The 25730-nt window shown below is 41.2% G+C and overlaps 1 protein-coding gene across 11 annotated transcripts in view; it reads left to right on the top strand.

Moving 5' to 3' along the window:
* The window catches only part of RASAL2 (RAS protein activator like 2), a 203521-nt gene that overhangs the window by 86532 nt on the left and 91259 nt on the right, over positions 1 to 25730 (top strand). For all 11 annotated transcript variants that reach the window (XM_075038584.1, XM_075038589.1, XM_075038588.1 and 8 more), the window contains 2 exons: positions 1152 to 1279; positions 10344 to 10470. In XM_075038584.1, the coding sequence (XP_074894685.1) occupies positions 1152 to 1279; positions 10344 to 10470 (255 nt within the window). The remainder of the gene's footprint in view (positions 1 to 1151; positions 1280 to 10343; positions 10471 to 25730) is intronic.

Raw genomic sequence — 25730 nt, 5'->3', positions numbered from 1 at the left:
TTTGCAGGTGAAGTTGTATAAAACTAGAGTGCAAGGTAAAACCAAAACTTAATGTTATAAAGCAACGAGAACTTACTCTCAAAACTTTAGAAAGAGATGACTTGAAACTTTTCTAAGTTTGTTTAAATTGTGCTACCCATGGCTCTGTTGTGTACATCCCTTTTTCTATTATTTATATAGCATTTCTGTCTCCTATAGAGAGATTTTTTGTAAGTTGACTGCACATTTAATTCCCAGGGCAGCCTTCTTTGCACCCAGTCTTCTTGTAGCACTGACAGGGTACCTTGCTGCTCCACGGCTTTCTCTGCTTTTGAGCTTAGCTGCTTGGCAGTGAAGTCTGTCTGCTGCACTTGTTCACGTGCTTTCCTTTCCTAGTCTTGGAGAAAAACTTAGTAGTGAGAGGCACAGTGTGATATGTAGCTCAAGCCTGAGAGACTTAAGGGAAATAGATTTTAAAATAAATTTTAAAAGATCAGCACTGGAGCCAAACAAGTTGGATTTTGGTTTGGTTTTGGGTTTTATTTGGTTGGATGTTTTTTTTGTTTGAGTTTTGGCACTGTAGTGGCTGTGGCTAAATGAAAATGCTGGAAGACTCCTATTTGTCACAATTTAATCAAACAGCATCCCTACTAAAAGATGATAGTAAGCCCTTCTCAATTAAATGCCCATCCCTTTGAATTTTTCCCTCCCTTCTTCAAGCCTGCCTTCCTTGGTCCACATCTTCCTTCCTATGTCTTTCTATCCTTAGTCTCAAATAATCTAGTTTATTAAGATTTAGGGTACATTCAGGGCCCTACCCGTTTAACCACGTTTTTGAGAAGGGAGTGGAGGGAAGATGAAGTTTGCATGAGAGCTCTTGGTCTTTTTTTTTAATTATATTTCACTCTTTGACAAAGACATTTATATTCATCTTGGGTATTGCCATTTTTGTAAGTCATGCTATAAATAAATAAGTATTCATAGTGTACCTTATGTAGCGTTCCACATGGGTGCCTCCCAGGATTAGCATTTTGTCTTTTAATATCCTGAAACAGGCCCTGCTAAGTACAGATTGCAGTTTTGGTTCACATCTAGCTGCAGAACAGCAAAAGCAAAGAAGGTGGTTAATGACACATGCTAATCATTCTGGCGTCATGGTTTTCTCTCTGCAGATGTGAAAGGGCCACCTACACACAGACTGTCCTGCGGCCAGTCTCCCTACACTGAAACGACAACATGGGAGAGGAAATACTGCATCCTGACGGACAGCCAGCTGGTGCTGCTCAACAGGGAGAAAGAGGTGAGAGAAGCTCACGTTGGCCACTCAAGATTTACCTTTTGGCCTTTATTGGTAAAACAGGAAGGCAGCTTTTTTCATCTCCCCTTTATTTTGTTCACAAGTTTAGTGAAATGTGTGAAAGGGGGGGAAAAGGGGAGCTAACCTATTCTGCGTATGGATGGCATGGCACACACAGTTACAATCCTGCCGGCCCAGATGCCAGTTGCATGGAAGAGGTGACAGCAAACTGTGTGCATCCAAAACTCCCTCTTGGAGTTTTACAGCCTGCACTTAAGTCTGCCACTACATCTTCCTACGTTATTGCTGCTTTTAATGGTAGTTAAAGCCACCGCAGCTATGTAAACCTACCTCCTCATGTCAGTGCAGACATAAAGGTAGGGAAAAGTGCAGTAAAGGTGGGGGAAAAGGGGTTTTTCTGTGTCTGTATGGGAGTGCTGGGCAGAGGAGGTGTGTGCAACCTTCACACTGTACAATCAACCTTGCTGCAGTCACAAGGTAAATTGTTTGAGACAGGGGTTTGCCCTCTCTTGCTAAATGCAGCAAGGAAGATTGGGTGCCCCTTGGCATGGATACTCAAAGCTATTGCAACCATCTTTGCTTTAATTATAAAATTACTCTCTGTATATATAGCATGTAGTACTTGGCATTGTGCCTTCCCATGAAGGTAACGTCAATATGGTAAAGAATAGGCATGTTTTAGTTGATTGAAACACTGAACAAGTAAATGCTGATAATTCCCTTCTCCTAGACTACACTACGATATGTGTTTTCTTGTGATATTTGATGTCTATAGACTGTCACGAACACATGAGCTTTAGAAGCATTTGATAATGCTCCTGGGTTTGTTTGTTTGTTTAATTATTCTGGTGTAGATTTACCCTGCTTTAAAATAAGTATTTCAGGAGGAGCTATAAAATAGGAAAGTTTTCAAATTACTGAAACAGATTTTATCACATATAAATGCCCATGAATTTGAGTCTAATACCATGGTTTCCTACATTTGGAGAGGACCTGAATTTTTGTGGGTTTTCTTGATTCTTTTGAAGCTTCTGTGTATGGCTGTGTACAGGCTGAGAGTATGAGACCTGTTTCTGATGTAGCACTAAATATTATTCATCTTCAGCTGTGATCAGGTTTATTTACAAGAGCTGAAATATTTCGTTGCATAGGGAGGGTAGGAGGAAATGGTTTAGAGCAGGACTTGAGTTATTAGAAGGGAACAACATCAATGCTAATGCATGGGAGAGGTGATCAAATGCAGGGAAAATGGAAGGCCCATATCATGATGTTTGTTTACTATGTAGTTCTCTTTCTAGTCTGACAGGACTGTCACCTAAGGAATTAAAGTATATACTGAAGAAACTTAAGGACATGTGAGAATTATTCCTAAAACAATACTGTACCAGCACAGCTGGGCTAAAAGGATGCATCTCATTAAAGAAATGTAATTGAAAACAACGCTGGTTTATATCACAACTAATTTTCTGAAGGTGGTAATCATGCACTTATGGGTTCTTAATTTCTCCTACTGCATACAGTTAAAAGCATTTTACTGGGAGTAAGATGAGTCTTTTGCTTAGATCCTGAGGAGTAAATATGGGAAGTCTGATGTATCACTGGTGTATTAAGTCATTATATACTAAGTTTAAATACACTCTTTTTTTTTTTGTCAGAAGCTGGAGAAATTCAGTATCAGGCTATATAGAGCCTGGGGTTTTAAATACAGCAGTAACCCCAAAAAATCGAGCAGCAGACTAAATCTTTGCAGTGTGCTCTCAAAGGAGCCTGCCCGCACTATCACAATGAGAAATAACTTGTTTTGGGAAATGCTGCATGTAGATGGGCTGAGCAGACATGCCTTTGGTGCAGGTGTGACTCCACATGCTGATAATGTGATTTGTTTCAGAAGCTAGTAGCTGGAGTCAGATTTGCCATTCTGATTTTCAAGTAATTTGGGACTGCTGTTAAGTGAAAGGAAAAAGGGAACTCCTTGCAGAGCCTGTAGGAAAATAAAAGGTTGTTTTAATCTAGCTTCTGAGTCTGTACACATGGCAGTGTACATAGAATCCCTTGTAGAAACACGAAACATATAGGAGTAGAACAGCCAGTTAACAGAGACCCAGAGCTGATGCTCCAGATTTGCACCTTCTTCTATTTTTTTCTGAAATAGAAGTATCCATTGTAGCTTTCATGAGAAAGAAGGGGAGGCGACTTGGTTAAATTTTACTTGGCAAGTCATTCAGAGGCGAAAGAGGCTCTATGAGATGTGATCTAGAAGTAAGAGTGAACACAGGCCTAAGGCAGCAATGGGGAGAAATGCTTGGGAAGAGCATAATGATTGAAAAGTATGTAGGAGGGGAATCAAAAAAAGCCCATGGGTGGGACTACAGGTATAGGGAGCCTAAGCAAAAGACCAGGTGAATGAGGAAGAGGGAGGTTACTTAAAGAAGAAAATTGAAGATTATGTTTAGAGTAAAATTATTGGAAAGGTGATGCTGGAAGAGATTTTTTATTAACCCAAAATGAGGTGATAGGCAACAGGAGCTGAAGATGGAGAGGTTCCTGTTATGAACATGGAAATTACTGGTAGAGTGGGTAGGTCAGAATTTCTTCGGACTGCTGAAGAGGATCTTAGAAACAATGTGAGGGACAGAATGAATACCCATCAGTAAGGGGGTGGGTGTGGTGGAAGAGGGAAGAGATGTTAACAGCAGAGTGCCCTGGCAGCCGAAAGGGAGCACTCGCATCATCACAAGGCTGGTGTAATTTGAAAACTGTGAGTCTGAAGCATCTCATTTTATTCTTTGTGCATCTGCTTTGTTACTTCATGGAATAAAAATTCAAGAAGCTTAGCCTGTGTGAAATTAAAAGGGAACAGAAATGTTTGATGTTTATAATACTTTGTGAAATCATTATGCAAGTATGTATGTCAAAGCCAAAAAGTAGGAAAACATATACAAAATGCAAACAGGTAAATGAAAGATGTCGTAATTGTTTTGGGTATATTGCTGAGTTTGGTTTCTTTCAGTTAATGCTGTTAAAATAGAGCATTATGAATTGCACAGATTTTTAAGACTGAGGGAACAGTACAGAAATAAACAGAGTAGTAAGAAAACTCTTTTCTTATAACATGCCACCACTATGGATTTATTGTCAAGGCAGTTTGGATAGAGTACGTGCAAGAGAGATTTTGTGCTGTGCAAGCACAGGAGTAAGTTGGAAATCGGAGAAATTTTGAGGTACAACTTGATCCAAAAAGATCTGTAATTACTCAGACAAAAATGGTCTGATGGTATCACCTTGTGCAGTGTAGAAAAATATTAATTACTTGACACCTTGTCAACTTTATAAAATGAAAATAGGTGAGACTGAAGAATGAAGATTATTAATGAAGGGAAGAGATTGGTGCCCAAAAAGTAAGTAGAAAGGAAATGAATCCCTGTAGGGATGTGAGTGATGACTTAGCAAATAAGGAGTCATGAGTGACAGGAGATGTGCAATTACTGCTACATATCATGGTGTGGTAATATCTAGCAGCATCTTCCAAGACTGGGACAACAGGTCTAGATTGATTCACTTACTAATCAGGTATTTTTTCTATGAGGAAAACAGTTTCCCACTGTCAGGAAGGTGTAGGTATTTTCATCGTTTGTGAAACCTGTTCCATAGGGTAAGAGCACAGTAAAAGTGTCTGCAAAATCAGTGCCATTTAAACAGGGAAAGGGAATGAGTTAGTGTTTATGAAGAGCGGTTTCAGATAGATAATCCATTGCAGAGCAGTTTCATGAGGGATGCGACAAATAGCTGCATCTGGTTTTGGGCTGCTTTTTAGTTAGTCTTTGTCTGTAACTTGGCTGCTGTCCTGCAGAATCTTTTAATTTTGTGTTCAGTTGGAAATGAAGATGAACAAAGCTTTTCACTGTGTTAGACATTTCCTTTTTCCTTCCTGCACCCAAAACCTCATCTTCCTTCTTGGATTTAGAGGTGGTTTTAATAACAGGCAAAGGGTAGTAGAGACCTACGTTCACTGTGACAAGATTACTACTTATTGGTGCTGGTGACAGAGGCCAGTAGCAGGACATCTCTGATGCATTTTCCTACTCTTACATCTCCTGTGACTGACAACAGTAGTGGAGGAACAGTGGTTATCCCAAGAGAAAATAGCAAAAGCAAACACTGCTGCTTGGGGGCCCCAGGGGAGGTTCTTCAGTAACGCCCACTGCCATTCCCAAAAGATTTGTCACATTGGTATCTTACAGCAAATATATTTTACCTGTAAATAGGAGTTTGTCAAAGCTGAACCCAGTTGTAAGAAAAGATTTTGCTTCAATTCTCAAATGAATTTAATTATTTATTTTCCAAAAGCCCAAAGAAATGTTAGTTGTCAACATGTTTAAAGTGGATTTCTATGTCAGAATTTTAGCCAGCTTATAACTTTCTGAAGAAAGGTAAAAATTAAAATGAATTATTTAACTATTTTGTTGACATGATTCCAAACTTTCTGACTATTAGTTCAGAAGAGATTGCAAGTTCTCAAGTTTTTGTCCTGAATTAGTCTTTCCAATCTTGAAAAATCTATCTGCAATGAAGAAACCTTTTTTCCTGCCTCTTTTTTTAAAAGAGCCTAGCTCAGTTTGACTTTAAGAGGCATTAAATGCTTGTAAAGTTCTTACTCCTATTTCTTCTGAAATCTCTTCATTATCAAACTACTAGAAATCCCAAATATAGGCTTTTTATACTTAAAAAGCATGTTCAGTGGCAGGTGAGCTGTGATGCTTTTCAAGATTTTAGAGTCTGAGCTGTGAACCCATCCTTGTTAAATTGTGAAATTTGCCAATGAAGGTTGCCAAAATTATCAGGATTTGGACTGTCCCTACGTACCTTTTTGTCCCAGAGTTACACTGCTTGGAGTCCAGCCCTGAACGAGCAGCTTCAACACATCAGCTGAGGGTCGGACAATTCCCAGGTTGGTGAAGTCTCAGCAGGGCAAAGAACAGGATAACAAAGCTGGATGGAAAAAAAAAAAAGAGCTGAAAGCCTGAATTGCCATTAGAGTCCTGACTCTGCAAGACTTTGTCATTCTCTTCGATCCTTTGCTGAACTGCTTGCTGCAATGGCAGGGGCTGGAGGAGGGTTGGGAAGATTGCTGATGTCTGGCTTGATGTTTATGTGGTATTTAGTTGTGTGCCTGCTTGTGTTCCGGTGCCACCCAGTCTGTGAATCCATTTGAGCTACCACAGAGCAGTTTATATACCTTTCTAAAAACATGTCCAGCCCCAAGAGATGCAGAGCTGATGACCAAGCTCATTTTGCAGGTTCGTGAAGCTGTATTTTTTAAGAGCAGGCTGATCTTATGCTAAGCGATAAATACTGGTCCTGCAGTACTGGATTTAGTACTTTTTTGTCAGTATAGACTGAGACTATGGTTTTGGAGGATTGTTACTTAAAATAACACAGCACTTTTAAGTCAGAATTAAGGGGGGATCTTTTTTAGCTACTGTGCTACTTTAATCTTGTCCACGACATTGTGGGATGTTTGTATATTCTCTGGTGTAGATGAAGCTATGTAGCATTAAAATGTTGTTCCTTACACAGTTTATGGAATTATTGAGTGAAACAAACAGTATAATTTTTTTCTCAAGCCACTATAAATACTCTAACAAAAGCAGGTTTTTTGCTGGTGTGGACTGTACTGCACTAGAAGAACATAGCTACACCAATGAACCTTTTTTTAGTGTGCAGTCTAACTGTGTTTTCCTAGTCTGGACAAATGTTAAGTACAAAAGGCTAAGTGACCCAGAATTAGGACCTGAGCTCTCAGACAGTCTTCCTGTTAATGGCTCAGTTCCTCTTTGAAGATAAATCCTATCTCTGGTATGCAGAAGTAGATTTGTTTTTGACACCAACTCCGGTGTGCTGCAGCTTGTTTGCTTTTCCCAAGGACACAAAGGACAGCCTGGCCTCAATCATCATTCTCCTCCTCACCCTCAGCAGCAAGTCAGTACATCCATAGCATCCTCTTGGCTATCGTCACTGTTGTTATATATACTGTTATCAGGGTGGTAGTACTGCTTTTTTTCACGTCAGTGGATTAAAAGAATGTTTCTGTCATCCCATGTCTGAAAGCACACACAGATACTGAAGAGGTATAATTGAAAGAAAAGGGACTATATTAATTTCTCAGTTAAAAAATCTAATAGTGGAGAAGTCTACCCTGCAGGAGCTGTATTGGTATAGAGCTAGCAGTTAGGTGTAGATACAAGAAGTTCACTGAGAAAGGAGGATCACAGGGTCGTAGCTTGATGCTCTTAAGGTGTGCTGAAGCAGGTGTGTCGTGTGACTGGTAATAGCTGTTCTGGAAATACAGCTTGCAGCATCCTACCAAAAAATGCTCTGGAGTAAATCAGGAGAGGCAGAAGAGGCGGTGGAGCAGAAGAGCCTTTAGTAGGGAATAAGACTAAATAGAGCCTCCAGATGAAAACTGAAAATCTGTGAACTTGATTGAATGAACGTGGCATAAACTAACAAAATTAGTCTCTGCTTAACTTCCTAATGTGTTCTCGCACGGAGATCATTTGGCAAAGGACCTGCTGTAAAAATCTACCAGAAAAGAAAGTAGCCTTAACAGAATAACCACGAGGGATTTGGGATACTTGTTTTGAAAAATGAGCACTGTTTGAAGGAGACAAATAGACTAGCATAGTAACAAATAGCATTAAAAGAAATGACCTTAAGAGAATGCTAAGTGCTTGAAAGTCAGGAAATGCCAGAACTAGTTTGTGAGAGCCATTGTAGCGCAGCCCGTTTCTAAAATAGTACAGTATCTTGTACATCTTTTACAACCTTCAGTACAAATGAATAATATCTTTTTGTTTGCTATTAATACTTGGTTTTCAGAGATGATTGAAGATGCAAAGGGATAAGCAGCACAGGAAATATAACAGGGGCTTCTATTCCTTTAGCTGCAAGCTGTCTTTTACATAGCTATATGAAAATAAATTGCCATATTGCATGTATCGGAGTTGTACTGTTGAAGCCAATGTCCTCTTCAAAAGTGCACTGAGATGTTTTGGGCACTGAGGGGTTGTGCCTGCCTCCAGCCCCTTGATGCTCTCTCTCTCCCTCATCCCTGGGGTTTCTTCCAACTGTTGAATATAAGGGCTTAAGGTGGCCCCACAAAGTTACAGCTTCCAGGTATGGTAACAGACACCAGACCAACAGCTTTAGGGATAAACAATTTATCTCTAATGAATGTTGTGGTAACAAATACAGATCAGGAGTATGATTATCTGGGTGGCTAACAACAAGAAATGCAGTAACTCAGTAGCACAATTATCCAGGTTGAAATGACAGCAAATCCAGTAATTCACCAACACAGAGCTATACTTAATATCTGAGCATGTAAAAACCTGCAAAACCGTAGTCATAACCATGATTATCAGGCAGGCCAGCAGGACACAGGGCATGGCTTCCTCAGACAAGCGACTCAGACCAGCCAGCAGGCTCAGGGAATTCCTAGTTCCCCAATTGGAGTGTCCTCTTGCTGAGACACAGAAGCACTATCTGGACTTGTTAATCAACCGTCACATCTGCTCTCTGGCCTCCTTCTGTGCCAGTTCTTTGGGGTGCATGGGCCCCAGAAATACTGTATAAGGCAGTACTGGCCCCAGGTGCCCACCCATTGTTAGTGACTCAGTCAAGGAAACAGTGGTTACCATGGGGCCAAGAGCCTGTGTAGCTTGGTTCTGGAGACGTTTTTCCCACTCAGTCTCCATCTTTGGTGACCAGCCTTTCACCAGCTTGAAGGATCTCTGCTGTCTTTTGAACCTCTTCAGATCAATGTGTACGTTCTTCAGAAGGGTAGAATGAAGGATGTCTTCCTCATGCTGGAATCAATGTCTTCCTGTTGGAAGGATGTTTTCTGCAGGCTGTGGTAATCTGGATTGCACCTCTGGCGAGCAGGTAGCTGTCTGAAGGTTTTGTCTGTCTGCCCTTCTGTATGCAAAGTAACTGATGGTTGAATTAACCCATGCTGATCATGTAAACAAAATCAGGATGCACAAAGGTGTCTGTATAAATTACTGAAGTAGTTGGGTACTCTTCCTTATCCTCCAGATCCCTTTGTACATTTTGGGGGACTGGGTTAGGAGTACATCAGGCTCGTTTCTTGTTCCCAGACATATGTGCTGTGGGGCAAAGAGACTGTATAGCTTAGGCTCTCTTAGAGCTCTTGGCTGTTGTCTAAATGTCCTGCAGCTGTAGTGATAGGTAGCATAACTTACCACTTTTTTTTCCAGCATAAGGCCCTCTCTAGAAAAATGCAGTTGTCCAGCCAGGTGTTTAAAGGCAAGGTTAGGGGGGGAGCAAACACTGAGGGGTCAAGTTCTGCCAATATTTCAGAAGAAAAACAAGATCTTTATACATTCAGTCCTTTTAAAGAGAATTAGCATACAGAATTTTATTACTAGGAAACAGTGAGGACCCCAAGCCTTTCTTAGAGCCTTCTGAGGTCCCACTTACAGGATGAGTTTGACTTAATGATAGGAGATATTCCCTTTCTCCGTGTGCCCAATATGACCAGCAGAAAGTCCATTTTTCTCTGACATGCTGTAGCTGATCACTGAATGTGTGCTGAGACTGCAGAAATGCTTTTGTAATCTCAAAGTTTCGCATGTAGCCATCTGACCAGCAGCCTCAGCCTGACTTTCCCAGCATGGAAGTGGACAAGGCTGTCTAGCAATGTGTCCGGCACTGGAGAAGCAATTTGAAAAGGCAGGACTGCCTCGCTAGTCAGATGGGTCGGCTGTGTTGTGACTTGATACCTCTGGAGCGCAGGCTGCTGCACACCTGCATGCAGCCCTCTCCGGGCTGCATGTGCACTAACGCTCCTCACCGCTGCAGTGCTTGCCCGCAGAGCCTCAGGAATTGCGTGGTAAGGGCAGGCGTTCCGAACTGCATCTGAAAGTTATTACCAGATGAGTAGATAAGGGAGTCCTTATCAAGAGGCATATTAACAGCGTAGCCCTGTGGCACATTAACAGCTGTCAGCTTTCTTTTTACACAGGTGCCTATCGATGGGGTCCAGGAGCCGCAGGTGGATGCTACCAAAGGGCGCTGCCTGCGCCGGACGGTGAGCGTCCCCTCCGAGGGCCAATTCCCCGAGTACCCGCCAGAGGGGGCCGCCAAACTAGGTAAGTGGAAACCTTGGCCACAATAAATTGATTTTAATTTGTAGCTGCAAGCTGTTATCCAAGGGCACTGCTTCCTGGGCAGCATCCTTGCAAAGGAACCTGCTGAGGTGGGTAGCGTCATAGGTGGTGGTGGAGGTCGTGTGACCGTGGAGTTGTTTGTAAATGCCTCCAGCAAAATGACTTGTAAACACTAGGATTTATCCAAGCCTCAGTGAGGTTATTATGGGGTACCAGAGAAGCTGAGCTGTTGCTGCACACAGGAAGGTTTGTAGCCATGTTTCGAAGATTACTAGGCAGCCCTGGGTTTTACAACTGAGAGCTGCTGAACGCAGGTCAGTACGAATGCAGCTTTTGCAGATAGCTGTAAGTGGTTCCTGCTGTTTTTTAGAACTGTTAGGTGGTTATGTTTTACCTCACTTTGAGTTGCTCTGGAATTTCCTTTGCTTCATATTTTCATAACAAGTATTGGATAACAGGTTTTTCTGTAACTTACCTCATGCCTGTTCAGGGTGCAGTTCCTAAAAGAACCAGCCAACTGCCTGCTGCTGTTGGCTATAATTATACATGTTGAAATCTAGGGAAAGCAAAAGAAAGGGCAGGTATTAAAAATGACAGACGAAAGCTCTGTTGCAGTAGTTTCCCAAGTCCAGATTTGGCCCGGTTCCCCCTCTTTATTCCACCCCACCTGTGGTTGCATAAAGAGCATCATTCCAACTCTTTCCAGAAGAAAGAGCAACCACGCACAAGTGAATTCTTCTTTCTATTCCCAACCTATGCAAGAAGCTTTCCTTGGCATAGGCTGATAGGATCTAGGAGCAATTCTTTCTTAGTTCAGCTGTGAAAAATACCAGTCCTGGGAGAGAGTGAGCTATGAGGAAAAAAGTAACATGCATCTCTAAAAGGTAAAGCAGCCTTGATAACATTGTTATCAAAGGTGAAGAGCAGGTAAGGTATTTTTCATTTCACAGGCTCAGCTGGTTTGTATGCCAAATAATTTTATTCTGTAAGTATATTGCACAAAAGTCATTAAAATCCCACTCTTCTAGATAGTTAACTAACACATTGCAAATATTATACTTATTTATTTGTACTTGCCAATAGCACTATTTAACTCTTCCGTATTTGAGGAAATCGGATAGGATTCTTGTTTTGGATTTGTTTGATTCCTGGATTAGAAGTCTGAAAAGAAGCACGGCAGGTTGGGGATTCAGGAGGGAAAGCTGCAAAATACTTGGGGACGAGCGACATAAACAGAACCCCTATTGGATTTGTTTGTGGCATTTCAAATGCAGCTCTAAATGATAATCTTTTGCCATATGAACAAATATTCATTCTTGTTCGGAACTAAACCCAGTATTAAACATGTTTACACAGTATTATAGGCAAAGTACTTCTCCAGATGTGTGACTAGTGGGATGAAGGAAGAATCATATTTGCAACCAGTCTGCACTAGGCAATGAATATTATTTGCAGCTTTGCAAGCTAGAAAGACCTTTAAAATCTAGGATTTAAATGCCTTCTTTTTCTATACCATGTGCAAAGACTGTGTAGAAAAGTACATAGAAGAATTTCTAGACTTCACTGAGCATCTGAATAGCTGGAAATCCCAGTGTTATGTTTTTAAATGTAACCTTGTAACCTTCTTCATTTTTCTTGAATTGCTATTCTGTGCTATTTGGGTATATGCCTTACTATGTATTTTGCTACAATTTTAGATGCATGTGGCATCTTGTAGCGTGCTATTTGATGTATGCCTGACAAGAACATATTAAAAGTACGAGAGAAACTCATATCCACATGTCTTCTCCATATGAGAGCTGCAACTGTAGTGAATATAGATGTCAAAAAGTGTGTAGCTAAAGGAAGTGGGCATACAGTGGGAGGGGAAGAAGACAGACATGAGCTGGAGAAAAACTGAGCAATGCCCATACTGTGAGGAAAGATGAGAGTAAGTGGGAGGGAAGGTTATATATAATCTCTTGATTGTAGCTCCCTTGGTAGTTCCCTTGTTTTCACATCCTGATGAGAAACATCTCTTATCATGACTACAGAATGCCTGCTAATGGAAAAAAGTGGGTTGACAGCAAGCAGTAGGAATAGCTTTGTGTCAAGATGTTGAGCCAGAGGACAAACCAGTGAAGGAAACCATCGAATATCTTTATAAAGAGAAAGAAACGGATGGTGGCAGCCAGAATGTATCACCGGCAGTACAGATAACAACTGGACTAAAATAGCTTTGGAATGGACACCAAAAGCTGAAAAGCACAGCAGAGGCAGCTAAAATATCTTGTAGAGAAGTTGCTATGTAGAGCTGATAAGAATATCTAGCTTGTCCTAGGGAAGCATGTGCATAACATGGCAACAGTAGGCGTTGCATCTTATGATGATATCTGAAATAACTACTTGCAGAAGAGCTCCTTAGGGCTGCCTCTAGTGCAGAGGTTAAGGCATAGCAATGGCATTTGGTTTTTTCCCTAAGTAAGGTTGCCATGCCTCTCTTGTTATTTATTGATTGATTGATTGATTTTGAAAAAAAGGAAAATCAGGTGATGGAACTCTTTTTCATCTGTAGCACTGCAGTTACACCTTGTATGAAACCTCAAGAGTATTGTATGAGGTCAATCTTTTTGTTAATGGAGCAACTGGAATGGTGTGTGTTCTTCAGGGGATCAGCATAATCAGCAGTAGTACCCATTCTGCAAATTTTTGTGGCATTCTTTATAGCATTGTGCACACATCCTTTTAGCACCATTCCTAGGAAGTGTGGGGGAGAGAAGCTACCCACGTTACAGCTGAGAAGTTGAAGCAAGAGATGTGTAACTCGCCAGAGGTCAACATTAAGTCAAGTCTGCTTTACCCAAGGGCTGTTGTAGTCATTCTTGTCGTCTCTTTCATTTTTACCCTTGCTGCAGGGTTGGCTCAGCTGCTCGTGAGGCAGCTGCTGAACCACCATGGTTTACAGTCCCGTGTACTAAGATAGACACCAATTTCCACATACTTCAGTACAGTAAGCTGTAATTTGTGATGGTTCAGCAGCTGCTAGAAGAGCAGCTGAGCCATCCTTTCTGTGCAGGCAGAAACCACTGTGGTCACCCTCGAATGAGAGCCGGAGGGGTGGACACAAAGATAAAACACAAGATAGAAAGTGACTTGTTTAAACAGCGAAAACTAATAAGATCATTTAAAAACTGTAACACCAGAGGACACTCACCATCTACTGCTAGCTTAGGAGCTTGCCCTCTGCTTGCAGACAGTGGAGAGGTTGTTTCTAATGTTGGAATTCTTAATTCCTATCTGGAAGGTACACCGTACAGAGTTGTGTCAACAAGCCATCCGTTAAATATATGCCATGAAATTTCCTTGGTACGTAATCTGTATCATTGTAGTAATTCCTCTGTGTGAGTGAATAGGCACACTCTAAATATGTCATTTTCTTGCTAGGATTTCATCTCGGCAGCACTTACCCAGAGGTGCTTCCATTCAAGGAAGCTAAAAATGTAGCTGTGATGTCTCCCTAACTCCAGCTTGACAGCCTCTTTCCTTCTTCTTTCAAGCATTACTTTCAATGGGCTAATTCTGTTATGAAGTGTGATATAGGCCCTGGAGACCAGCACCTAAATATTACAGGAAGAGGTAAGATGAAGAAATCTCAAGCTGATGCATCTCTGGATTGCCTCCATTTCTGCTTCAGATCCTGCTCTTTTTCTAACAGGTGTATTTTTTGCTGTTAGGGAGATTACATCCTTTGTAAAGGATCATTGTTTATAATAGCATATTGGAATTAACCATTCATACAGTAAAAGCATGATTCAGATTTCCACCATTCATACTGTTTGACAGACTAGTAACAGTTATTGCTTCCTTTCCCAAAATAATCCTCTTCTCTCTTACTCTGCTTCCTTCTGACCACCTGCTTACACTAAATGAAAGTTGTTAAGGAGAATACGTAGCAAAAGTTTTGATACTGGCATCTGGGTGCATCTTTGTGGCATTAATAAGGGATTTTTTGCCTGCATGTGTGAAAATATCAGGAGGGATTGAAAGTGAGGAAATGGTTTGGGTTTTGTTTTTTTAATTTATTTTTAAATTATTAGAAAAGAGCATCATCAGGGAGAGAGTTTTTCGAGATTCTCTGATGCTTAGGCTAGTGTTGATGCAAATTGATTTTTTTTTTAATATTTGGAGTTAAAGTCATCTGAGAAGAAAATGAAGACTGTTTCGCTTGTTGAAACAAGTTAACCCTGTTTTTTCTCAGTCACATCTATGACTACTGAATATGAAGGCTCTTGAGAAAAGGTTGCTCAAAGCAGGTCAGAGGTGAAGATGCTCTCTGCAAATTTTCATTTTGTCCTCACCTTGAGTCACTAGCATTGAGAAATTTTGTTTTGTGTCCAGTCACTTGGACTAATCAATGGGAAAACATAGTTTGTACCCTCTACCCACACGAAATGCTAGGGTGCTTGCTGGTTGTAGCCTTTACTGATCTAATTGTTTTAAACAATATTAACATGGCATGTAGAAGAGGACCTCTGGAGGAATGGTTCTGTGATACAAGCAAGCAGCCAAAGGTGAGAGGAGAGGAGGCCGGGACTCCTTAAACTACCTTTGTTGCTGACAAAAGTGTCTGGAACCACACAAGTAAAGCAGCCTTTTTTTTTTTCTGAAAATATACTCCAGTTTCTTGGCTGGAGAGAGAATAGCCACCAAGATCAAGGACAATGTGCGTAAGCAAGCCTTACACCTTTTAGGAGCTTCTACACAGTCAGCTCTGCCTATACAATGTGTACTCATGTCAATGTCTATTCACCCTTGCATAGCTCTCTAGCTCATCTTCCAAACTTTTGTGCTGGTGTAATTTTCACTTCATCAGAGAACCAACTGGCCTTTAGTGCCTTAGCTCTCTCTGTAGAGCACTAATAGCTGTTTTTCAGCTGCTGACTCCCCTCCCAGCTCTGCAGCTCTTCTCCCCGTCCCTTGGTACAATGCCATCCATGCAACCTACAGTTACCATCTCTTCTCCTTGGAACAAATCTCCCATGCCCTGATGAGTTTCCATTCTCTGAGTGTCTCTGTAAAGATTGCCTTTGCGACCACTTTGGCAATGGAAGAGCAGTCATGCTGATGCCCTGTACTCAGCACTGCTGACATACTGGGAGTACTGGGTCCAGTGTTGGGCCCACCACTTGAAGAAGGATGTTAAGAATCTGGAGGCGGTCAGATCTGTCAAGGTCTTGTTGTTCAGGAGTATGTGACCCATGGAAAGAGGCTGAGAGAGCTGGGCTTGTTTAGGCTGGCCAAAAAAAGAGGCTAAGGGGTTGACCTTATAGACTATGGCTACTTGAGATTTAGCAGTAATGGAGTCAAAGCATTCTCCATAGTGGTGGGTGATAAAACAAGGGGGAATGGCCACAAGTTGCACTTTGGGAGATTCAGGTTGAGAGATTAAAAGAAAGTTTGGCACCGGGAGGGTAGCGCAGCACTAAAAAAGGTTGCCCAGCAAGGTTGTAGGAACTTCATCCTTCAAGGCTTTCATGGCTCAGCTGGACAAAGTCACAGCTGACCTTATCGGGTGTTGGCAAGGCCCTGCTCCAGGTGGAAAACAGGACTAGATAACCTCCAGGAGTTCCTTACAACCAGTGTTTCACTGGTTCTCTGTTTTACTTTCTGTCCCTTTTTGACTTTCTCTTCCTAGCACGTGTTTATCTGCCTGTTGTCATAAAGCATCTGTAAATTGTCTTATGCAGAGACTTCTCTGATTGTTTTCAGCCTGTTTTTTGAATGAAGTAAAACTGATGCTGTATCTGTGTCCCCCCCTTTCTCCAATAATTTGTGTCTCCTGGCCAACAAACACTGAATTTGAGAGAGAGGTAAAGGTCTCAGAGGTACTGAGTTCCCACAACTTTCATAAAAAAACACGGCTAGTGGTCATATGGAAAAGAGACTGGACAACTTCTGATGAAAACAGTATTGCAGTGTGTGCTTCGGTTGGGAGATAAGCACTAAAATGCAAATAGATAGGAGACTAGGCACCCTTACTTTCCTGATGACATAACTGTTACGTAGTAGGCACTTAATCTGGAATTCTAGCTCGGTGATAAATCACCTGAGTTGGATTTTTTCAAACCTGAATTTCCTCAAGTCAAGCACGTAAGTGAGTGGGCTGAGTTTCAAAGCAACTGCAGCTATCACTACCTTTTACAGAAAGACTGAGGCTGCTAAAATTGATTTTAGATCTCCAAACTTCAAGGGTATACCTTAGAGCTAATAAATAAAATCTACCTTCTGTATTGTGGTGAATTACATGTACAATTTTGAAATTTGGTGAAGATGGAATTTTGAGTTTCAAACATTACTTCTAACTTCCTGATCCTCTAGCTTAGCTGCACAGTTGATAGATTTTCATCTTAGTGATCACCCCCTTTGCATTCCCTCAAGCTCATTTTTTCAGTAAAAATTCCACTGGTTTCAGAAAATTCTCTGATCATGCAAACAAGGGAAGAAGTGATAAAAATGAAGCACCGATCTGTTCTGGTGCCAGATCCATACTGCATTGCTATCAGGTGACCAGTTAGCTGTGCAGAAATCCTGCCTCCGTACTGTTCTAAAAGGTTATGTCCAGAGGCTTGGAAATGGAGTGAGCAACAGAAGATTAGTGAAGTGACGTCTGGTGTCATTGCTGCCTGGTATGTACCTCTTACAACATTTCCTGCAAGCGGCTGCTGAGCCCTCCTACGTGGGGATGATTGCACCAAGAAAATACACAGCCTGTGCTTCTTCCTTCAGGTAAAAACTTGGCAGGAGAGGACAGACATTAGCTAAAAAGATTTCTAGGGTTATTTCAATAACTGCTGTTTCTAAGACAAGGTTGCTTGCAACTAGAACAATCAAAGCTGAGCCTTGCTTTCTGTATATTCCAGTTGGAATGAGTACTTTGTGATGAAAGAATAGATTTACTCTATGCTCATCACATAATTACAATCCTTGTGCACTAAGGTTTAGGATGAATACCTGAAAAAGGTTACTACTTTAGAGGGTGGGGGGGAGAGGAAGACAGTCTGTTTTGGAAGAAGAGAGATTGTTTGTGACCTGGTCAATGAAAGAATCTGCAATGCACCAATCTTTACATATCCAGTAAAGATTTACTTAGGAAAGATGCAGGAATTTGAAATAATGGACTTCCTGTAACTTCTAACAAAACTTATGTGCCGAAAAGAGGGCTGTCCCTTCACCTTCCACCACTCAACTTTGCCTATGAAGAATATCTGTTAGCAAGTGAGGAAAAAAATGCAGTTTACAGCTCCCTGTATCTCAGCTGTAGGGATTTCTCATGTGTCTTGATGAAATAATTTTCCTAATAGCACTGTCTGTTCTTACACCGTGTTGCTGTCTGCAAAATATCCCTCTTCTGTCAACTATTATGCATGGCAGGGATGCAAAACAGGGGTTTGGGTTTAGCCCTCAAATTGAGGGGTGTGTTGTATAGCAGTATCTCTGGCAGGAATATGGATTCAGATGTGCTGACTTGTTTGCAGCTCTTTGGGTTTGCCTGATTTGGGCTTGCACGAGCGTGTTTGTATATACATGCACAAATATACATGTGAGAGATTCACATCCTCCTTTATGCAAACCCAGGAGTCTGAAGGATCAGATGCATTACTGTCCGTTGCCTTTTTGATTTAAATTAGCAACCCTCCATGAGTGTTTTGGGAATTATTTTTTTTGCTGTTTGACCTGTAAGTGCTTTGTATCAAAAATCTAAATTGAAAGGTCCCCAACAGCTGAAAGGTGATACACTAATGAGATCAGCGCAGAAAGCACCTTTCTGCACTTGTATAGTTTGACGCTGCTCAGTGGTGGCCGAGAGCTGTCTGTGTTTCTGCAGGCTGTGGGTGGGTACTGTGCACGTTTAGCTGCGCGGCTCTGTTCTTCACTGCACTTCAACCCTGACCTGGCAGTGTTGCCAGAACCCATGCGTGGGAGCCTTTTGTGAGCTGAGATCTGAAGCCTTTGGCTCACGTAATAGCACAAACAAGGGTTTGCTAAAGACTTTATGCTTTGCGTGCTTCACTGTCTAGTGCATTGGGTCACGATCTCCTAGTGCTATGACTGTTGGGTGTGATTAGTAGGGATTGTAGCTATGCCAAGATCAATTAAAATTCTAAAACTTTAACTGTCTTTAGATGACATTGTTTACCCACCATGTTCTATCCCAAAATGCAAATACATGCAAACTGTGAGTTGCATTTTTAAAAATCTCCTGTGAAATACAGCTGCTTTGGGGCATGGTTAAAGAATCAACAGGCTACACAGGGAAACACCTACTGTGTAAAGTGTCCTGCTATCTTCTGCATCCACAATGGAGGTTAGGAAATGTTGGGAAAAGCCCTGAAGTCATCTGAAATTTGGACAATGTACAGTGCAATTTGCCTGCCTTGGAAGGGTGAAGAATTTAGACAACTCTGCTTGAAATTAAAACTGACTCCGGGGAGGCTAGATGTAACAAACAGGATGGCTGGATCTCAGTGACATTCCCCCCAGGCAATTGGAGTTATTTGTATACAGAAAATTGCCAACCTGCTATCTTTTTCTTCTTCTATAACGCAAGCGAAGCCAAAGGATTTTGTTTTGTTCTGAATGCTGCTGAAACTTTATTCCCTTGGACAAAGATTATCTGTGCTGAAAGCCAAGTTTCATCATGAAGCAAATTTTATCTGTTTAGATCTTAAACCTTTTAGAGCAGAGATTAACAGGGAAATGAACACATAATCTTAACTTTCTAGTATTGACACATAATCCATTAGGGTGGTTTTTTCCCCCTGGAAATGTATTATTACATCCTTCCCCACTACTTCCAGCACACACAAAAAATCGCTTTACAGATTTTAAAATTTTGTTATGTGAATATAAAGAATACTTTATAAGTAGAGCATGTTGTGCAATGGTAAGAACTGGTAGCTCTCAGACCATCTGGGGCAGATCTGTTGACTTGTGTTCTAACCAAACCTCAGTTTATTATGAAGGAAGCCATCATTTTCCTTAGTTTTCTCAACAACAACAATAAAAAGTTATTTATGAAATTCTTTAGAGAAATCTACCTTAAATCATGCATGAACTTACTGTGGATTGTTAAATTTTGTAGGTTCTCTTTTATAGTTGTTTGATCTTGTGGCAAAAAGTAATTACACTTCACCCAACCATGTATACTTGCCTTTTTTCCTTCAGGAACAACCGGCTTAACACTTAATGGAAAATTAACCTTCCTTCCTACAGCCTGAATTTCCTTATCTTACGTGTTGTCTAGAGTTAATTTGAACTGTTGAACTAAATTTAAAAATGTTGATGTAATTAAATCTTGTTCAGACTTTGGTATTAATTATGGAATTAGTTGCTGATCAGTTTATTGCTTTAGCATAAATTGATACTGCACAATGCAAATATTTATAAAATCGGATTAAGTGCATCTAGTTTGAAGTTTGTATGAAATAAAATATACAAAGTTGTCTCCACTGCACAGGGCTGTGCACACTCCTATCTCCCTGCTTTACCAACCTCTTTGGTGCCGGTTCTGTCACATGCCTGCCAGGTGAATCGACTGGACTTCATGCAGCAAAATCATGTTCACATACATGTTGTGTTGATGGATTATCTTTGCATCTGATCTGGTAGATGTTCCAAATAACCCTGCAGCCATGTGGTGCCTCCAACACAGAGGAGATGGTGTTGCTTAAGGACAGTAGAGAGCCAAATTGTTTCCATTTCTGTGCTCCCCCCTAGTAGCAGCCTGGAGTTATAGTGGCTTGGGTGTAATATGAAGCTGCTGTCTATGTTAGCTTTGATCTAGCCAGTGCACTTACGGTAACAGTGGAGCCAAGGCAGCAGAGATTTGAACAAGGGCCGTGCGAGATTTTCAGAAGAGCTTGCATTACTTCCACCACTGCTGAAGCCTGCGCTCCCACATTCTTACAGCTACTGTTACTTGAACTACTTCTGGTGTGTCTTCGTGTATTGCAGTTAGGGCTCATAGTTGCAGCATAGCCATGCCTCACTTTTGAAAACTGTTTCGTTAGGGTTGCACATTTTTCTGTCCTAGGCACAGCCTTAAGTTCCCTATCTCATGCTAGCTGTGCATACATCGTGTTACAAGTTCATCCACTTCTGTAGCATTCATGTGTTTCTGTAATCTTTTTATAGTCCAAACTGAAAAACAAGAAAAATACACACACAGTATTTGATGGGCAAGCCTGTACAAACAGTGGGAAAAAACGTGGAGTCCTTCTGGAGGACCATTGAAGTCATGCTTCCAGGAACTTTAAAGAAATAGATTTGTTTTAAATAAGTGCACTGTGCTGAGTAGTAAAACCATCACATTTTTTTTATTTTAATGAAGCTTGGGACTGTCATTTCTGCCTTTTTTTTTTCCTTGGTTTTGTGTTGTTTCTAGATTTCAACCAGTCTTTTCTGCTCTCATATGTCCCCCTTTCCTCAGTGTACTTTGTCCATGTCATGGTACGTTGGATGTTCTCATAACAAGAAAATGTGGACAAGCAGGGTTGGTTGGTGTTGTGCTATGATAATTGGTGAGCTGCCCTGTATCTTATCTCTAGAGTGCTGAAAACCTGTGAATCCTTCTATTTTTGTTTTGGCATTATGGATTGTTGTTGTGGCCTTTGGCAGGTTTCCGTCTGTGCACGTGAGCTGCCCGTGCTGAAATGTCTCTGAAGGTATCCCATGAAAAGCTTTCCTGTGTCTGCATAAAAAGTGCTGAAGAACTTCTTGTCATTGCTGCCCTAGGATCCAAAGTTTGGGGGGATTTTCTTCCTTATATTAGTTCTGGTTGAGGATGGCAGAACTTGCTAAGAAAGCTACAGTGGGGCAAGAAATCCATTGCCAGTTGTATATTGGGTTTTTCCATGCAAGACCTCAGAAGATTTGTTTTCCATCAGGCAGTAATATTCTTACATCTTCAAAATAGTCTGTGAACATGAGCTAATTAATCTCCGCAATACCTTTGGGAAGTAGACAAGTGGAGTTTTAAAAAAATAAATAAAAGAAGCAAGAGTTTTCAGTATTTCCTGTGCCATCTTGTGATATTTATACTTCACTGGGGCAGTGACACACCTCCTGTGGGTGAACTACTTCTTATCGATGCATAAATAAAAGGGCTCATAATATATGAGCTGGCTTAGGTATTAAGTTAGACTTACTCAAACATGTACTGGATATTTTGCTAACCTGCTGTCCCTTTTGTAAGTGATCACTCTTTCATAGCACAAGGGGAGCAAAGAATTATAACCGTGATCTTTATCTGCAAAACAGATAAAAATGTTTTGGCAGTACAGCAGAGAGATAATTTACTTAAAAGAAAAATAATAAAGCCACAGAGGAAAAGTGGGCTATTGAACTCCACTGGAGTTCATCAGAAACTCTTCTAACAGGCACCTCTGTGTCGCAAACAAATCCCCAATTCCCAAAAGAAGCCTTGGAGATGGAGAGGACTTTACATTCTAGCAGTGATTAGTCTCCATTAAGATTCAACTCGGTGTCCACTAAAGTGCTTTTGGCTACAAGCTAATAATTCTTGATGCATATTTGAGACTGCTTTATCTTGTGCATTACCCAGTGAAGAATTGAAGGGTTTTCTGCTTTTTTTTTTTTTTCCTCATCTTGGATGGAACTGCAAATATTTACTTGACTAGCAACCTTTTTTTCAGCGAGTCAGATGTAGTTTAGGTGAGAATCTGACCACTGAAAACTCCAGTCATCTCACTTGTTCCTCACCAATGGTCTTTTCCCCACTGTTATGTGGCATGTATGAGCTAAAATGGTAGCAGGAAAGTCCACAGCATCAATCTTGCTGACCCAAAGATAACCACTGTCACGCAGATAACAAGTGCTTTGCTTTTGCAGTCAACTTCATTACCCTTTGGTTGCAGGTGAAGTTGAGGATTGCTGGTCTAAAGCCTGGGAACCGTAATAGAGCTTCCAGAGCCTGGTCGCTTTTGATCACCGTTGAATTAGTGCTCCAGTCTTGCTTTGACAGTGAGGGTAAGGTGTTGACTGTTCCACCCAGGAGCAAGCAGGAAGGATTTGAGGAATGTTTTTTGCTGGATTTCAGAGACTGAATTTGGAAGAGATGTTTTATTCCTGCTCCTGGTAAAGCATGTGGTGGTGGGTTGACCTTGACCAGCTGCTGGCTGCACCCACCCAGCTGCTCTCACCCCCTGCCTCAACAGAGCGGGGAGAAAATAAGATAGATAAGCTCGTGGGTCGAGAGAACAACAGGGAAGCCCCTTACCAGTCACCGTCACGGGCAAACCAGGCTCAACTTGGGGAAAAATTAATTTCATTCACTGCCAATTAAAATAAGTTTGGCGGAACAAAAGTTCAAACACCACCTTTCCCCACCCCTTTTTCCTACTCCACGCCTTCATTCCCAGCCCCTCGACTGACCCCAGCTGGAACCGGCTGGAACTGGTGCAGGGCAGCTGCGGCCTCTCCTCACAGAGAGCCGCCGGCTGCCAGCACTCCCCACGGGTACCTCAGAGGCGGCCGGGGCTCAGCCTGGCGTTTCTGGGTAGGCGGCCACGTAGGGAAAGCACCGCTTTCCTCCGTGCTGCCGTCAGTCCAGATATTTGTGGGAAAAAGAGTGTCCGCGCCGAAATACCGTCCTCGTGTCGCATCGCGTCTCCCTCGTGCTCTTGGTGGTAACTCAGCGTGTGAGCTGAGTTCGGTACTTTTTCCCGATAAAGGCGCTATACTCAGCGCATATTACAATAATATAAATTTATGCAGATTATCAGTGCTCCAAGATGCTAGAAAACCTAATGATGTTTCTTAGTTTTTAAATTAATTTCTGAGTCCTTTGCATCAGACTAAGTAATAGAAACTTTGGTGAATACAGACAACTGGTTTTTTAGATAAATTATTCTGGAATATGCTGGATATATGAAGACAATGTTTTTTAAAACATTTTTCTAGTAGCTTCTCTCTCTGCATAATTTGGCATTTTAAAAATCATCTGCGAGCTGAGCATTCCCATACGTATTTCTGATTTTAAGTAGTTCAGATAGATCATAGGAAGACAGATCTTAAGTAAACATCTTGCCTTTAATTGTAAATGATTTATACTAAAAGAAATGGATTTACATTTAAAATTTAAATTTTTTTTAAGAAGTTTCAACTTTGAGTTATTTTCTTTTTATCTATTCTGCTTTAGTGCTTCTGCTCTGCTAACAGGTTTCTTCAGCAGCTGCCTCCAGAGTCAGAAGCTGTAAACGTGCCTGGTCTGAACAGAGGCAGCGATGCTGGCCAGGAAATAGTTAATTCATTGTATTGACATTTTTCTTGAGGTACTGGGAAGCAACCTCCTGTTCTTCCAATTCAACAGGCCTTTTTTTAATGAGAAATAGAATTGTTATATTTGTCAGAAGATTGGTTATTCGAACAAAAGTCGCGTAGTGGGGCACAGGTAATATTATCGAGGGTGTATTATCGGGGGTGGGGTGGTGGTGTTAATAATCTTTATAATCTTTATTCAGTGTTACAGTCTTCTGGAAACAACTTTTATTCCTAGACTTTGCAAATTGCATTTCAAATTCCTGAAACTGGGGGGCAGAATTCTAGAATTTACACTTGTATGGTTTGCCTTGTTCCCCCCTGGCTTTTTTTTTTTTTTTTTTTTTAGTATCTTCCTAATTCACTGTCTTCCTAAGTCTTCAGCAGGTGTATTTGTGTGAGTCGGACAGCTCCTTCGGCGTATCAGAAATCTTTTTTTGAGATCAGTACAGCAAGTTTTAGGATTGACAAAAATAGACACCAGGACTGAACCTTCCCACATCACTAAAAATGGCTTCTTTGGAAGAAATAGGCAAATTATTGCCCTATTTCAGAGCTGGATCCAAAGTTTTAACCCTTCTGTTTGAACCTGATTTAGAAAACAGAGGATTCCTAAACGATGTCAAATGAAAAAAGCAAAACATGGAAGCAAAACCCAGAAATGTAATCAGACAAACTTTAAAAAAAAAAAGAAAAAGACAAAAAAAGAAAAAAAGCCACGATTTGCCCATAAAAGCATTAGAACTCTTTGAAGAGATGTACAGACTAACTTTAATGTCCCAGTCCTTAATTTTTCCATCTTTTCTATCATGCCCTGTGGTATATGTGAATTGTCTGATGTTGCTCCACCCTCCAGAGAGATGCTTTTCTGTGGTGCTGTTGGTACAGTGCTCTGGAATGAAGTGTTCTATATAATTACCATAGTATTTGTTTTTTTTATGGAGCAAGGGTGGTGAGGGAGAGGAGATTGCAATCACTTATAAACTGTTACTGCTTTTTTGCAGAATCCGGCTCACCTGAAATCATGAGACCGTTTTGCCCTATCGTTTCCGGTAATTAGGCGCTTCTAAGCAGCAGGTCAAACCAATTTGTCTTTTAGAGGGACTGTTTATTTTGTTATACTGCTGTTAGTGACAGGCTTTTTGGGGGGTGTCTGTTTTTTGAGCTGCTCTTCTCTTCTAGTGCTAATCTTGGTGCAAGATCCCTGGGCGTAGTTTAGTGATTGGGTTTAGAGGGCAAGGGAGCAATTATAATTTTCTATTATTTATTTTGCCGTCAGTATTGTTTAAGCACACATTCAACAAGTTTCTTTCCCAAGGGCTACTCTGTGCTTTTCACACAGATTTCTCACGTGAGCCTTGGCAGGGTGTAGGGTGACCAAAGTTACTGTTTCTTCCAGGGGAAACACTGTGAGGTGGTGGGAGGTTGTTGCCTAAGAGAACATACAGGAGATTCAAGTAATTCAGCAAGAAAAAAAGGAGATGGGTAGCATTAGTGGAAAAAAGGACTGAATTGGAGGAGAATATTGTGTTGCAAACAAGTGGCAAAATTAGAGTAAAATAGGTATGTTCACCCTCTGCCTGCCCCCCTGCCAAGAACTGCAGAAGGTAGGAGAGAGCTGCTCTTCGTGAGCAATTTTAGCCTGTTTAGCAACAGGCTGAACAACTTTGCATTCCTCTTGTGTGTGTGCTTGTCTGCTCTGGTCCCCGACTGGCAGGTGGGATCTGCTGGGAATCAAACCATGGACTTTTAAGTTGATCCATCTTGACATGCTATTCTCAGCAGGGGCATTATAATGTATAAGGGACATTACGATGGCAGCAGTAACCAAACTGCGTAGGTTTTTGCTTCTGCGCCTTAAAGAGCAGCTTTTGTCTTTTTATTTTAGAGCAATGCTATACCTGGAAGTTCAGCTCTCAGCACTT

The sequence above is a fragment of the Buteo buteo genome, chromosome 10 (genome assembly GCF_964188355.1).
Source record: "Buteo buteo chromosome 10, bButBut1.hap1.1, whole genome shotgun sequence".
In the NCBI taxonomy this organism is placed as follows: domain Eukaryota; kingdom Metazoa; phylum Chordata; class Aves; order Accipitriformes; family Accipitridae; genus Buteo; species Buteo buteo.
The sequence above is the reverse complement of the archived record's forward strand: the minus strand, read 5'-3'. Positions and strand labels throughout refer to the sequence as shown.